The sequence below is a fragment of the Triticum aestivum genome, chromosome 7D (assembly GCF_018294505.1).
Source record: "Triticum aestivum cultivar Chinese Spring chromosome 7D, IWGSC CS RefSeq v2.1, whole genome shotgun sequence".
In the NCBI taxonomy this organism is placed as follows: Eukaryota; Viridiplantae; Streptophyta; class Magnoliopsida; order Poales; family Poaceae; genus Triticum; species Triticum aestivum.
The window spans coordinates 396,251,616-396,266,379 of NC_057814.1; the positions used below are offsets into that span (position 1 = coordinate 396,251,616).

The 14,764-nt window shown below is 45.0% G+C and overlaps 2 protein-coding genes across 2 annotated transcripts in view; both read right to left on the bottom strand.

Annotated features, from left to right (window-relative positions):
* Positions 1-11,299, bottom strand: part of LOC123168333 (heat shock cognate 70 kDa protein 2-like) — a 31,601-nt gene extending 20,302 nt beyond the window's left edge. The window contains exon 1 of the mRNA XM_044586203.1: positions 9,754-11,299. Within this exon, the coding sequence (XP_044442138.1) occupies positions 9,754-11,278 (1,525 nt within the window). The 5' untranslated portion in view covers positions 11,279-11,299. The remainder of the gene's footprint in view (positions 1-9,753) is intronic.
* LOC123168334 (protein FAR-RED ELONGATED HYPOCOTYL 3-like) lies at positions 3,987-5,059 on the bottom strand. The gene is made up of 2 exons (XM_044586204.1): positions 4,151-5,059; positions 3,987-4,073 (listed from the first exon to the last, which is right to left on the bottom strand). The coding sequence occupies exons 1-2, from the start codon at positions 5,050-5,052 to the stop codon at positions 4,049-4,051; spliced, it is 927 nt and encodes a 308-aa protein (XP_044442139.1). The 5' UTR covers positions 5,053-5,059; the 3' UTR covers positions 3,987-4,048.
* Positions 11,300-14,764: the final 3,465 nt, after the last annotated feature.

Here is a 14,764-nt window from a genome sequence, read left to right on the forward strand (position 1 = left end):
AGGTGTCACCTATGAAAATAAAATGTTCTATTATTTTACGCAGGTTATCGATGCTTATCAGACACATTTGGCTCTGCGCGTTGGTCATGATCGGCACCTCTGTCCAGCCTGGAGGTCCAAATACCTTGTTGATCGTGCTAAGGCACGAGACAACCCTAAACCGTCGAAATACAACATGGATAGTGCGCTGAGCAGAGCTGGAGCAGTACGTAGGGTTCTGGACGAGTATACCGTCCGTGATAAGGTATGATATGTTCTTACTAGTTCATTAACACTCATTTCAACAAGCATAATTGCATCTGATTACAAATGTGTTCCACATTTCAGTCATTTATCCCGTTGAACGTCGGCAATACACACTGGATCACCGTGGTGATGCACAACCGCAAGAAAGAATTCCGAGTTTTTGATTCGCTCTATCCTCTCGAGTTCTCTCTCGACACTGTGAAAGCACTGGTACTCTCCCCGACATTGAGCATTCTTCATATGAAATGTCATATGGTTTCTCACTACTACTTTCTTTCAAATAGCGACTAGCAATAGCAATTGATATGGAAGAGGCAAACCGTATTACACCTGGCAAATATCCAGACGTCACTAAGTGGCCTATCATACCTCAGATCGACATGCCACCACAAGAGGACGGGTGAGTTATGGTTCATCATTTTCTACTTACGAAAGACATGTTCGTGTGCACGGTGACTAATGTTTGCATATATATTAGGAACTCTTGTGGCCTTTTTGTGATTGAAGTTATGGAGCATTGGGACGGGGATCGATGGACCGCCGATTTTACCCAGGTAATTTGTCCTCTCTGCTCGTACACTTGTACAATTGTCGTATAATACCAACTTCTATTCATTAAACCTTGTTCTAAAAATTGCAGGGCACGGTTAATGCAAGGAGAAGGCGTCTCATCGCCGAGTTGGTTCTCTCACCTACCAACACGCTCGAATGTGTGAAGAACAAAATCCGCGACATCGCAAAGAAAAGCAAGGCGTGAAGACATCATACATGATTCAAGATTCTAGTTTCAGTCGTTTGATTTAAGTCCGGAAGCATGTTTCCCGGCATGGACAACTTTGATTTTCTATCATTCATGTAATAAGCACGATACCATGGATTTTGTGTGGATTTTTGGTCGCTCACACATACTTGTGTATGTGTAATGCAGTCAGACTATACGTTTCGTACCAATAAATTTTTGCTTCCCTTCATTAGTTCTACCTTAATGTTTTTTGCTGTTGTGTTCATTCTTTTCTTCCATGGAAGAGTAATTCATTTCCTTTTTACTTTTGCATATTTTTTTATTTGATTTGGCATTATTCAACAATAAGAAAAAAAGTTGATAAATTCCTTTTTGTTTGCCTTTGAATCAACCTCGGCTGTCGTGCCATCCGGTGTGGGATCCCGCGCCCGAGACAACGACAGATCCGGTCCCAGCGCGGGCGACCCAGTCGACGAGCGCCAGTTGGCGCGGGGGGACGCGCCAGGTCCGGTCCCGCCCGACCGCTCGGTGGAGACAGCCCGCGTGTCGGACGCAGACGGGCCACCCGTGGATCCTGCGGTTGGTGGAGTAGGCAGATCCGCCTAGGATCCCGTGCGCATGATTGCCGCTGGATCTCTCGGGATCGGCGTCCACAGGTGGATCTTCCTCGTGTCTTGCGCCAGACTCCCTTGGCGTTATGTGTTGCTTCAAATCTCGTTGCACAGTTTTTTTGCTGCATTTTTGTTAGCCTTTTCCTTTTCTGCATCATGAAGATCAGGATCAGTAGCACCATCAATCACATGATCAACTACTATTTCGCCCCCTTGATCAGTATGATTTAGAGCTCCGGTGGAAGCAAAATAATTTCAGTGCTTAGCCAAGAACTATTTCGAAAGTGATATAATTTATTGGTTAATATAATATACTTAGACCTTACACAAATGAACTGGCCACAATGCAGATAGGACTTGATCATTCTGTTCAACAATAAACCACAAAACATACTTAAAATTCATCACAAATCTCCTTCAGCTTCTTGATCTTCTCAACGTACCCATGTTTCTGTTTGAGAAAATCTGCAATAATATACTCAAGTTTTTTCTTCTCTTGCTTCAGCTGGTCCCTCTCTCTCATCACTTGGTCTCTCTCTAGCACCACCCGGTCCCGGTCTTTCTCAGCCTTTACCCTCAGGACCTGATGTAGATTGGCACAACCATGATCTGCCATCTTATTCTTCTCCAGCTCCTCTTTGAGATCGCTAAGTGACAATCTTGCATTGCCCAACTGCGTGAGAGCATCCTCCTTATCAGCCACCAGTTTAGCAAAGTCCATTTTGAAAAATCTCAGCTCTTCCTCCGTCCTCCTCTTTTCTCCAATTAACATGCATTTTTCTTCAGCATTCTTAATATTCTGTCTCAGCTTCTCGTCATACATGCTCCACAGTTCTCTCAAGCAGAACTTCGTAGCCACTGACCACTCCGGGTCTACCCATTCCACATAGTTACATTTCACTTCTTCCTACAGTATGAAAAATATGGTCTCAATCATATATGCACAAATGCAATACAATTACATGCAATGCACTAAAAATATGGTCTCAATCATATAAACACAAAATGTAGCATGCAATGATATACATATATATATATGGATCAATTAACTACAAGTATATGCTATTATGTGCTAAAACAAATATTAGACCGTAAAAAAACAACATAAATACGGACTTTGTAAATGCACAAATTAATTGAAATGTATGCAATTTTGGGCAGAACAATGGATTACCGCGAAGTAAATCGAGCACGAGGTAATTTAAACATATATTTACAGTACGGAACAACATACCTTCTGACCACAGACAAGAAAACGTCTGCCAGTGTCCAAGGAATCAAAAGCAACTAGCCTGACGCAAGGTTCTCGATGCAGACAACGAGAAGACAGACCGTGAGCAATGCCACTCCATTCATAGCAAGGGATAGTCGTAGGAAGCTAAACGAAACAATAGAGATAATGCACAAATCAACGCCCTGCGTTAAATACTGGAAATGAAGAACTCTAACCCTAAGCCTAGCACTATTTGGAGATTATATAGTAGGAGCGTACTTGCAGGCTAGTCACGGATTCGCCATCCGAAGAAGAGCTCGACTCGTCGCTCCACGAAACCATGGCGTAACGTGACCGGCGACACGACGTGGATCGGTGGCGGCAGCGGCGGCGGCGGTTGCAATGGATAGATAGAACGCGCGTGGAGATCGCGAGGGAAGAACCGCCCCGCCAGGTGGCCAGCGCGGCCCATTTAAACGGGCTGTAATCAAAATAAAAATTGTTAAATGGGCTCGGCAATGGGAGCGGTCGTGTGTCGCGCCGTCTTACGGCATTCGTCACCCCCCCCCCCCTCCACGTCATCGCGACAAGCGGCCCGAGTTACACTACAAGCCATAAAATGGTGGGTTTTTCTTTTCTTTATGAGGGGAAAATGGTGGGTTTTTGGTATGAAGTCTATACTATAGACCAAAGTGAGCTGGTATCTTTTATATCTAAATGGTGGTGAACCAAAGGAGTGAAAAAATTTTAATTATTATCACACATAATTACATCTTCTATATCTAAACAACTAGCCACCACTAACCTATTTCTCTTAACATGCAAGTTTGCCACCTCGTCATTCAACATGTATGGAGAAAGGTCCACCACAACATGCAAACAAAATATTCCCGCAACAACATATACATGTTACACGTAACCATTTCTCTATGAATATATTGCAAAGGGAGCATTCCCGCAACAACATGCCGGGTATCGTCTAGTTTTCTAATATAATATAACTACAGTGGACAACACAAAAGATGCCATCATTACAATGGCTAAAATGCTATCCATTTTCCATGATTAAAGTCCCTAGTGACCGCCTCCTGTTTAGTCCATATATGCTACAAGCACTATCTCAAGGTACTGGCCTCTTGCAATAGTATATATCATGTATCATGTATGCAGTAATACATTGTAAACACCTCACTATTAGATCACTGGATTCATCCTAACATAACTTTAGCAACTGTTCTACTCTTCTTCGCCCACCACGCTTCTGCACACGATAACAGGAAAAGTTAATGAATGACAAGTTAAAAACAATTATAACCTACAATGCATACAAAAACTTACTTCTTATTTAGTTTGCATTTCTTGCTGCGTTTAGTGTGCCCTAGCAATTTGCATGCGCCGCACCTGATTCTGATCTCGTCGTACGAAAGTGGCCTACCATTTTTCGACATAGGGCGGTTCTCATCTACCTTAGTTGCACCTTTCGTTGATACTTTAATAGGATCATGAACTTCAACTATGTTGCCTTCACCATCATCTACATATTCAATTGCACAAGTACTAAGATCAGCCGTTTTCTTACTCAAATTTTCCTTTAGCTGATCATACTCATGGCTCTTAGCTATCACGGCCTTCAAACTCTCCTGTAACTGATCCCACAAAGTTGGGTGTTTGCATGCTGCATGCATAGCTTCTGAAGCCAACACACTGACCTGGCTATATTTCATTCTTTCAGCTGCTCCAGTCCATCCAAATCCCAACAGATCGCTTGTGCGCCTGGCGGGCAGTCCCAACCTTGCGTCTTTCGTGAACCGCACAAGAACTAAACACTTTGGTATTTCAGATATATTCAAGTACTTCAGTACATGGAATATGTGCTTGCAAGGTAGACCCTTTCGAATCATTCTTCTGCAGCTGCACCTTATAGTTTCTGCGGAATTTACTGGAGTGTACTCCACCCAAAAACGGCTCTTCCGGTTATTCTTCCAGGCCACGATGTACTGCTGTGATCCGTCTCCGAGCTTTATTTCTACAATCTCCATGCCACCAATTTTCCTAAGATCAGCTTGCAACATATAGAAGTTTGCTGGAGTGAAGACGTGAGAAGCAGCTATCTCAAGTTCCCTCGAGCTAGTAACTGGCACCGGTAAACTCTGTGAGGCCGTGCAATCATCTCGTGCCTCATTCTCACGGATACGTACAACGGCGTTCTCATAGTGCAAAATCATATCCACCAGGGTCATTTCACCGTCTAGGTGGAGGTGAAGGCATGAGTTTAGACTTTCACTCCTCTGGTTGCTTTTCATGCCAAGCCAAAAACCCTCTGTCAGATAAGCCGCGGCCCACAGTCTCCTCTTCTTATACATCCGTCTCAACCATGTTACTGTTTTTTCCGACTGCCATCTTTTGGAAAACGCGTGCCATCTCTCCTCAAACGTGGCCGTGGACGTGCTGTAGTACAGAAGAGTTCGGAACTCCTTCAAGGACTTGTGACTGAGGTGAATCTTCATATTTTTTTCTATATGCCACGTACATATACGGTGCCACACGTCTCGGAAGACTTGGCGAATTGCCTTGATCATCGCAGCGTCGGCATCCGTGATAACACTCATAGGCATCTTTTGACACATGGACCTCAAAAAAGTCTCCAGCAGCCACACATATGTCTCTTCGGTCTCGTCCGAAACTATGGCACAAGCAAAAACAGTGGTCTTCCGGTGATTGTTAAGACCAACAAAGGGTATGAATGGCATACCATACCGATTCATCTTGTACGTGCTGTCAAATACAAGCACGTCGCCGAAGTCCTCATAGTCATGACGAGACTGGGAGTCACACCAGAACATCCTATTCATATGTCCTTCCTTGTCTAGCTTGTACTCGAAAAAGAAGCTAGGATCCCTCTGTTTCCTACTGACCATGATGCCTATGACTGTGGCAGCATCACCTTTTGAAAGCAGCTTCCTCTTCTCCCTGGCGCAAAGGTTGTATATTTCACGCCTGGTAAAACCAACACCGCCGTACCATACATGTTTGCTGATGAAGCAATCCATCATGTCGTGAATTCTAATCCCTGCAGCTCCCATGGACATTATCTCATGCTTCTGGTACTCTTTGATTTTTCTGTGGGACCAAAGAAAAGGTACCTCGTCCGGTCCTGCCAAGATATGGCTATGCTTGTCCTCAAAACTATCAACATACCAAACCCCACGCTTTTGGTCAAGCTTCACGGTCAGGTGCGCTTCGCAGTGGCAGCGTGTCTCGGGTCTGAGCCTACGGCTGTGTCCTTCCTCGGTTAGCAACCTGCTGTCACGTTTTCCTTGTCTGGAACAAACAAACCGCCTATAACGCATATGACGTGACTCGGTTTTGCTATACCTGACCCTATTCTTTCTAATGCTGAAACCATTATCTCTAGCATAGCTGTTGTAGAAATCATACGCAGCCTCGTGAGACGTAAAAGTCATTTGTATTATCTGCATGAACATATCCCTCTTATCATCTGCACTAGCAGTATCTTGGACATTCTTTTTACCCTCAACTTCTGTCACCTACACAATCATAACATAGCCATGAAAACAGTTTTCTATGGTATAACATTACTTCCATACAACATTGATTACATACATACCTCACTCATGATGACCGACGATTGCGACTCCCCAGAATCAGATGCAGCTAATGATTCGACATCAAGGCCTGTCTCCGCGTCGGATTCACCGTAATAGTCGTACGCATTATGACATTCGGAAATGAGCTGAAAAATATAACACAAATACATAAGTACTTATCATATAATATTCCAGGATTAATTCAATTTGCATGCATGCCAACAAAAAATTCCACTTCCATACCTGACTAATGTAATCTTCATTCGAGATCTCCGAGTTGTTTTCCTCACCATCATCATGCTCATTGTTTTCCTGACCATCATCATGTTCATCCATCTATAAATTTTCAAAATATAATATTGTCGGATGCCACCAAAAAATTACAACATGATAATGCCACTCACATTAAGATCTTCCAATACGTTCCCATTCTCTGAACTATCTCCACGATCTGAATTTTCATCATCTGACCAATCTTCTATCCAGTCTTTCATCAGTTCTCCAAACTCCATGTCATACATCATATCAGTTAACTCATCGTCCGCCATTTCCTACAACAATTAATATGTATCGTCACATGTGCAAACATTATCAATGCTGACATATACAACACCTAGCGCACGATCACGGATGTTAAATAAACTACACCAACCGGAGAGCGCCCCAACCGAAGGCGTTCAGATCGTGCACACAACCGACGCCAACGACCTCTGATCGCCCATGGATCCTCCCCCCTCTCCACACCGAGCGGCGTTAAGGTACGTCCCACGAATCCAGTACGTGATCACTTTGGATCGCGAGAAGCAGCGCTACCCGTGATAACATGCGCCGCTAGATTCCTAGCCCACGGCACCAGTCGTGATTACTTTGGATCGCCGGATACCTAGGTAAGCCGCCGCATCAAATAACGGAGTCGTCGTGCACACAACCGACGGCAACCGTCGCTAGGTTAACCCTAGAAAGAAGAAACCCACTTTAGCCCGCGTGATCACTGTGTATATCACGACGAGCAGCACTACCAGAACAAGATCTGCGATGGCCTGGACCGCCAGAAAGCTAGGTTGCCCGCCCCGCTAGGTTAACCACTACGACGAAAACAACGGCAGTTCGTTTGATGCTGCCGCGAGCGAGACAAACGTGGGGAAACGGGATGCGGTACCTGCGAGCGCTGGAGGTTGACGACGGTGCCGCGCGCGCTCTCGGACGAGATCGCCGGCGATAAGATCGCTGCCGCCGATATTCCTAGAGAACCTCACCAGAATGATGGAGGAGCTGCGTGAATGATGGATCTCCGTGATTGATTGAGCTGCGTGATTGATGGATCGGCCGTCGGCAGGTCTTACCTGGTCGTGGGGTCGTGTCATCCTTTTTTTTCGGGATGTCACCGTATACATACGTATGGGTCATACGGGTTATACAGGGCTTGGATATGGGCTACAGGGCTTGGATATGGGCAGCGGCGGGCCGGAGAAAAAATAGATGGCGGGGGTCAAGAATACCCCTAGAAAATTGAGTTAGGGGTGCACCGGAGCAAGCCTCGAAGATGCAGACGTGAAAGGGAGTGGAGGGAATAGGTGGAGTCGTTGACAGGCTTTGACTGAGTTCGCTAGTACTGCGGTTTGGGCCGGACTATGGGCGAAGCAACTACCGTGACTAGCACCAGGTGAAGAGAGTATCGTACAGAAATCGTGCACGTTTCCTAACATACAGTCTTGAGAAATAGAGTCAATTACACCGGTGATGCTTGAACTTGGCGTAAACGGTCACTTTGGTGCTAAAACTTGTGACATACATTGAACTGGTGCAATAACTTGGCTCGGGTGTGCAAATACAGTGCTAACCGCACTTGGATACGAAATCAACGCTGACTTGGCCGCTAGCGTGGCGTGGGGCCCTTTGTCAAAGACTAGAAGTGCGTGGCCTGTTTTTTTCTTTTTGCAGAAAAACCTCGATTTTTTTTCTCACAAAAAAGACCCTGTCCACGTGGTAGATGGTATTTTATTTTGTTTGCTGTATGACAGGTGAGTCCCGACGTGAAAATTAAAAGGAAAAATGTTTTTTTTGGCGGGAATTAAAAGGGAATATGTTAGACTCTCTACACTCCAACATGTGACTTTTTTTTTAGAATTCAACACGACAACCTACTGTTAGGGCGCTCGTGCTCATAGCCACAGCATCAATTACATTCGGATGTCTAACAAGGATAACAACTGTTAATGTAGTATAAGGAAGATATGCAGCCCATTTGCACGCGCTAATTCTTTTTGAAATATTTGTGAAATGTAAGTAATTAAAATAATGTTCAAATATTTATTTTTTATAAATGTTAGACATACAAACAATGATTAGTAGATAAAAATATTTAAACATACACACATCCATTATATAAAATTGTTTATTAAATATGGACATTTAAAATGTTTATTTAATAGAAAAATATACATGTGCTGCTTATATTTAATATTCAAATTGATGAATACAAAAATTTATCTGAAGTTGTGAAGGCTGAATGGTGTAGCAGACAGACTGTGACATGGGCAAGGGTCGCACGTTCGAGACGTGGAGGCCTCCGTTTTTTTCTTGTTAATAATTCTCAGTATGTACACACGGGGCCCACTGGCTATAAAGTCGAAAAAAATGAAATGCTATCTTCCAACGTTGACAGGGCCTTTTTGTGGGAAAATAATAATTCAAGGGGGTTTATGCAAAAAAACTGGCCACACGCCCTCCTGTCTGCCTTCGGGTCACTGACGGCGGGACCCATGCCATGTTGGCGCGCCTAATCAGCGGCTCAGGCGTACACAGCCAAGGTTTGCACCGTATTTACACGTCCGAGCCAACTTGTTACACCAGTTCGATGTATGCCGCAAGTTCTAGCACCAAAGTGACCGTTTGCGCCAAGTTCAAGCACCACCGGTGTAATTGACTCTACTTCCTCGGTCATAAAATAAGTGTCATAACTTTGTTCAAAATTGGATGTATCTAAACATAAACAAGTCTACATACATCCACTTTTTAATTTTATGTTTAGATACATCCATTTTTTAATAAATTTAAGACACTTATTTTGAGACGGAGGAAGTAGTACGTTTTGCAGGTATGAAGTCAACCAAGTTTTGAGCAAACAACCAGCCCCGAAAACAAAAAGTCATAAATATGTCAGAGCTCATGGTGGACAACAGCAGGTACTTAGATGTAATTAACACAACGGAATATATACAAGCAGCAGCAAATAGCAAAGCACATAAAGTATTCTCATAATCGTTCAGAACTTGGAACAGGGATCAAGGTAACTACTAGAAGCACGCGTAGTGTGCGCTCAATCGAACATACACTTAATGATGATGGGGCAGCTCACAATTTCCAGCTCATCCTTCTTCTTCCTGTACTCATCATCCGTAGCTTGCTTGTTGTTGTCCAGCCAATGGACGGCCTGGTCGATGGCGTCCTCGGCCACCTTCTTCTCATCCGCAGACAGCTTGGAGGCAAACTTGTCGTCCTTGATGGTGTTGCGCAAGTTGAAAATCAAGAGCTCAAGTGCTTGCAGGAAGAACGGCCTGTCCTTGAAAATCAGCCTGTCCTCAATAGTCTTATTCATTGTGAACTGACTCTTCTCCCCAGTGGTCGTTTCCTCAAATGAGACATTGAGAATCAGGATGCCATTGGCATCAATGTCAAAGCAGGCTGTGATCTTGTACTCACCCTTGGGAGCAGGAGGGATGCCAGAGAACTCACACTTTACCAACAGGTTGTCGGCCCTGGTGCCCTCACCCTCATACACCTTGATGATGTCATTGGTCTGGCCTTTGTTGGTGAAAAAGACCTGCTCCTTCTTTGCCGGGATGGTAGCGTTTCTCGGAATTAACACTGTCATGACACCTTCGTCAGTCTGCATACCGAGAGAAAAAGGTGCGACATCCAGTAGCAAGAGGTCCTGGACCTTCTCATTGCCCTCGCCACTCAAGATGGCAGCCTGGACAGTTGCACCATAGGCAACAGCTTCATCAGGGTTGATGTTCTTGCACAGCTCCTTGCCATTGAAGAAATCCTGAAGCAACTGTTGAACCTTTGGGATCCTTGTCGAGCCACCAACAAGGACAACATCATGTACAGTGCTCTTGTCCACCTTAGCATCCCTCAGACACTTCTCCACAAGTACCAAGCACTTCCTGAAGAGGTCAATGTTCAACTCCTCAAACCTGGCACGGGTGATGGTGGTGTAGAAGTTAATGCCCTCACACAATGAATCAATCTCAACGGTGGTCTGTGCAGTTGAGGAGAGGGTCCTCTTTGCCCGCTCACAAGCTGTCCTTAGCCTACGGAGAGCCCTGGGGTTACCACTTATATCCTTCTTGTTCTTCCTCTTGAATTCTTCAACAAAGTGATCAACCATCCTGTTGTCGAAGTCCTCGCCACCAAGGTGAGTATCACCAGCAGTGGACTTGACCTTAAAGATGAGGTCCTCAAGGGTGATAAGGGAGACATCAAAGGTGCCACCTCCAAGGTCAAAGATGAGAACATTCTTCTCACCAACGCTGATGACCTTCTTGTCAAGACCATATGCAATAGCAGCAGCAGTTGGCTCGTTGATGATGCGCATAACATTCAGACCAGCCAAACCTCCAGCTTCCTTGGTGGCCTGTCTCTGAGAGTCGTTGAAGTAGGCAGGGACACTGACAACAGCATTCCTGATTGTCCTGCCAAGGAAGGCTTCCGCAATGTCACGCATCTTGATGAGGACAATGGAGGAGATATCTTCAGCAGAAAACTCCTTCTCCTCGCTCATGTACTGAACAGCTATCTTAGGCTTATCACCAGGTCCATCAATGACCTTGAAGGGCCACAACGTCATGTCCATCAGGACTGAACCATCACTGAATCTCCTGCCAATAAGACGCTAAGCATCTGCAGAGCAAATGGTATGTCAGTACTTTGAAGTACAAAAATATGAACAATGGTGTAAATTATATGGAAAATCAGAAACTTTGAAGTACATATACATGAACAATTATGTTTGTATTAATTTATATGGACCAAGGCTTGTATAAAGAAACCAACTTGACAAATGGTTATGCCAGGACAAACACCAGCGGAAGCAATAAAGTACAAAACAGTAATTAATGGGCAGAAAAGATATACTAGTAGTCAGCAACACACATCGACTTATACTTGGAACAGAAAACTAAACTCGAGTACTGTGTATAGCAGAATGTAATACCAATAAAATACTACAAAGTTATAGATGAAAACATAAAGCAGATTACAATACTACCATAGGTTACTCCAAGCACGTAGTAAGATCAGATGGTGTTGCATGATGACATTGTTCATCATCTTAGATTCAGAGATGTCTATTGATAACGCATATCACTTCTCCCTTTAATTAAAGGAGATACTTCCTCCGTTCCACATTATAAGCCTTTTTAGCAAGGTAAAACAATTTGCTAGAAAGGCTTATATGGAACGGAGGGAGTATATGTTATGTAAACAGTTTTTTCCTAAAACTGCTTTGTCAGCAAGGAACTACTCTCTCCGTCCGGAAATACTTGTCATCAAAATAAATAAAAGGGTATGTGTCTTGATGTATTTTAATTCTAGATACATTTCTTTTCGTCCATTTTGATGACAAGTATTTTCGGCTGGAGGGAGTATTTAACACGAGAGATGGGATGACCATGAGCAAGCAATACAATGGCAACAGATAACTGATTGGTATATACGAACATTGCACACGCACACTATCTTTTATAATAGATCTATGGCAGGAAGATACTAGTCAGACCAAACAATTAAACTAATCATCCAGCCACATGTACTAAAACGTGGCGCTTTGACTAATTAATAATCAACAGATAAAACGAACCGAAGCACGAGCAACAACTATCTCACATCAGGATAGAATCGAAAGGCTACACTACTGAAGCAATAACCACTACCAATCCATTCAAAATCTGTAGCCTCGGATCTAAACAGGTACTAGAACTAAAATAGATCCATACAAGCACCAGAGCCACAACCGACAGATCTAACGCACAGGAACGACAGCAATTACAAAGGTAGTGGTAGAGGGTGGGTTGCTCACCAAAAACTGTGTTGACAGGGTTCATGGCGACCTGGTTCTTGGCGGCATCGCCGCTGAGTATCTCGTAGTCGGTGAAGGCGACGTAGGACGGCGTGGTGCGGTTGCCCTGGTCGTTTGCAATGATCTCAATTTGGCCGTTGTGACGTCTCAGATTTGATCGTACACTAATCATGCACGCAAACGTGTACGATCAAGATCAGTGACTCACGGGAAGATATCACAACACAACTCTACAACATAAATAAGTCATATAAGCATCATAATACAAGCCAGGGGTCTCGAGGCTCGAATACAAGTGCTCGATCATAGACGAGTCAGCGGAAGCAACAATATCCGAGTACAGACATAAGTTAAACAAGTTGCCATAAGATGGCTAGCATAAACTGGGATACAGATCGAAAGAGGCGCAGGCCTCCCGCCTGAGATCCTCCTAACTACTCCTGGCCGTCGTCAGCGGGCTGCACGTAGTAGTAGGCACCTCCGGTGTAGTAGGAGTCGTCGTCGACGGTGGCGTCTGGCTCCTGGGCTCCGGCATCTGGTTGCGACAACCAGGTAGAAGGGAAAGGGGGAAAAGAGGGAGAAAAGCAACCGTGAGTACTCATCCAAAGTACTCGCAAGCAAGGAGCTACACTACATATGCATGGGTATATGTGTAAAGGGCCATATCGGTGGACTGAACTGCAGAATGCCAGAATAAGAGGGGGATAGCTAATCCTGCCGAAGACTACGCTTCTGCCCACCTCCATCTTGCAGCATGTAGAAGAGAGTAGATGGTAAGTTCACCAAGTAGCATCGCATAGCATAATCCTACCCGGCGATCCCCTCCTCGTCGCCATGTTAGAGAGCGATCACCGGGTTATATCTGGCACTTGGAAGGGTGTGTTTTATTAAGTATCCAAATCTAGTTGTCATAAGGTCAAGGTACAACTCCGGGTCGTCCTTTTACCGAGCGACACGGCTATTCGAATAGATAAACTTCCCTGCAGGGGTGCACCACATAACCCAACACGCTCGATCCCATTTGGCCGGACACACTTTTCTAGGTCATGTCCGGCCGCGGAAGATCAACACGTCGTCGCCCCACCTAGGCACAACAGAGAGGTCAGCACGCCGGTCTAAATCCTATGGCGCAGGGGTCTGGGCCCATCGCCCATTGCACACCTGCAAGTTGCGAACGCGGCCGGAAGCAGACCTAGCCTAGCTGGTGTTCCAGTCCAATCCGGCGCGCGCCGCTCAATCGCTGACGTCACGAAGGCTTCGGCTGATACCACGACGTCGAGTGCCCATAACTGTTCCCGCGTAGTTGGTTAGTGCGTACAGACCAAATAGCCAGACTCAGATCAAATACCAAGAACTCGTTAAGCGTGTTAAGTATCCGCGAACGCCGACCAGGGCCAGGCCCACCTCTCTCCTAGGTGGTCTCAAACTGCCCTGTCGCTCCGCCACAAAGTAACAGTCGGGGGCCGTCAGGAACCCAGGCCAACCTCTACCGGGATGGAGCCACCTGTCCTTTCAGCCCCCTCATCAGAATCACTTGCGGGTACTCAACGAGCTGACCCGACTTTAGTCACCACATGTGTCATGTATAAAAAGTATATAGTATAAACCCGTGATCACCTCCCGAAGTGATCACGGCCCAGTAGTATAGCATGGCAGACGGACAAGAGTGTAGGGCCACTGATGGAACACTAGCATCCTATACTAAGCAGTAGGATAGCAGGTAAGGGTAACAACTGTAGCAACAATGACAGGCTATACAACAGAATAGGATTAACCGAAATCAGTAACATGCTACACTACTCTAATGCAAGCAGTATAGAGAAGAATAGGCGATATCTGGTGATCAAGGGGGGCTTGCCTGGTTTCTCTGGCAAGGAGGGGTCGTCAACACCGTAGTCGTACTGGGTAGCGGCGGCGTCGGTCTCGGTGTCTAACGAGAGAAGAGGGGGGAGAAACAATGAATACAATGCAAACAGAGGCATAACGATGCATGACATGACAAAGCGTGATGCTAGGTGTGCCCAAACGCGATAGTAGGTGATATCGGCGAAAGGGGGGAAACATCCGGGAAAGTATTCCCAGTGTTTAGCGTTTTCGGACAGTTGGAACGGAGGTGAAATGTTGCAGGTTCACTATGCTAGGGACGTGTGGTGAACGAACGGGCTGCGTATTCGGATTCGTCTCGTCGTTCTGAGCAACTTTCATGTACAAAGTTTTTTCATCCGAGCTACGGTTTATTTTATATTAAATTTAAAAGATTTA

Excerpts from the sequence above, each read along its gene's own strand:
- LOC123168334 (XM_044586204.1), bottom strand. The coding sequence starts at position 5,052 with ATGACCCTGGTGGATATGATTTTGCACTATGAGAACGCCGTTGTACGT. Across the intron at positions 4,074-4,150 it reads AAATGCAAACTAAATAAGAA|AAGCGTGGTGGGCGAAGAAG; the intron begins GTAAGTTTTTGT and ends TATCGTGTGCAG.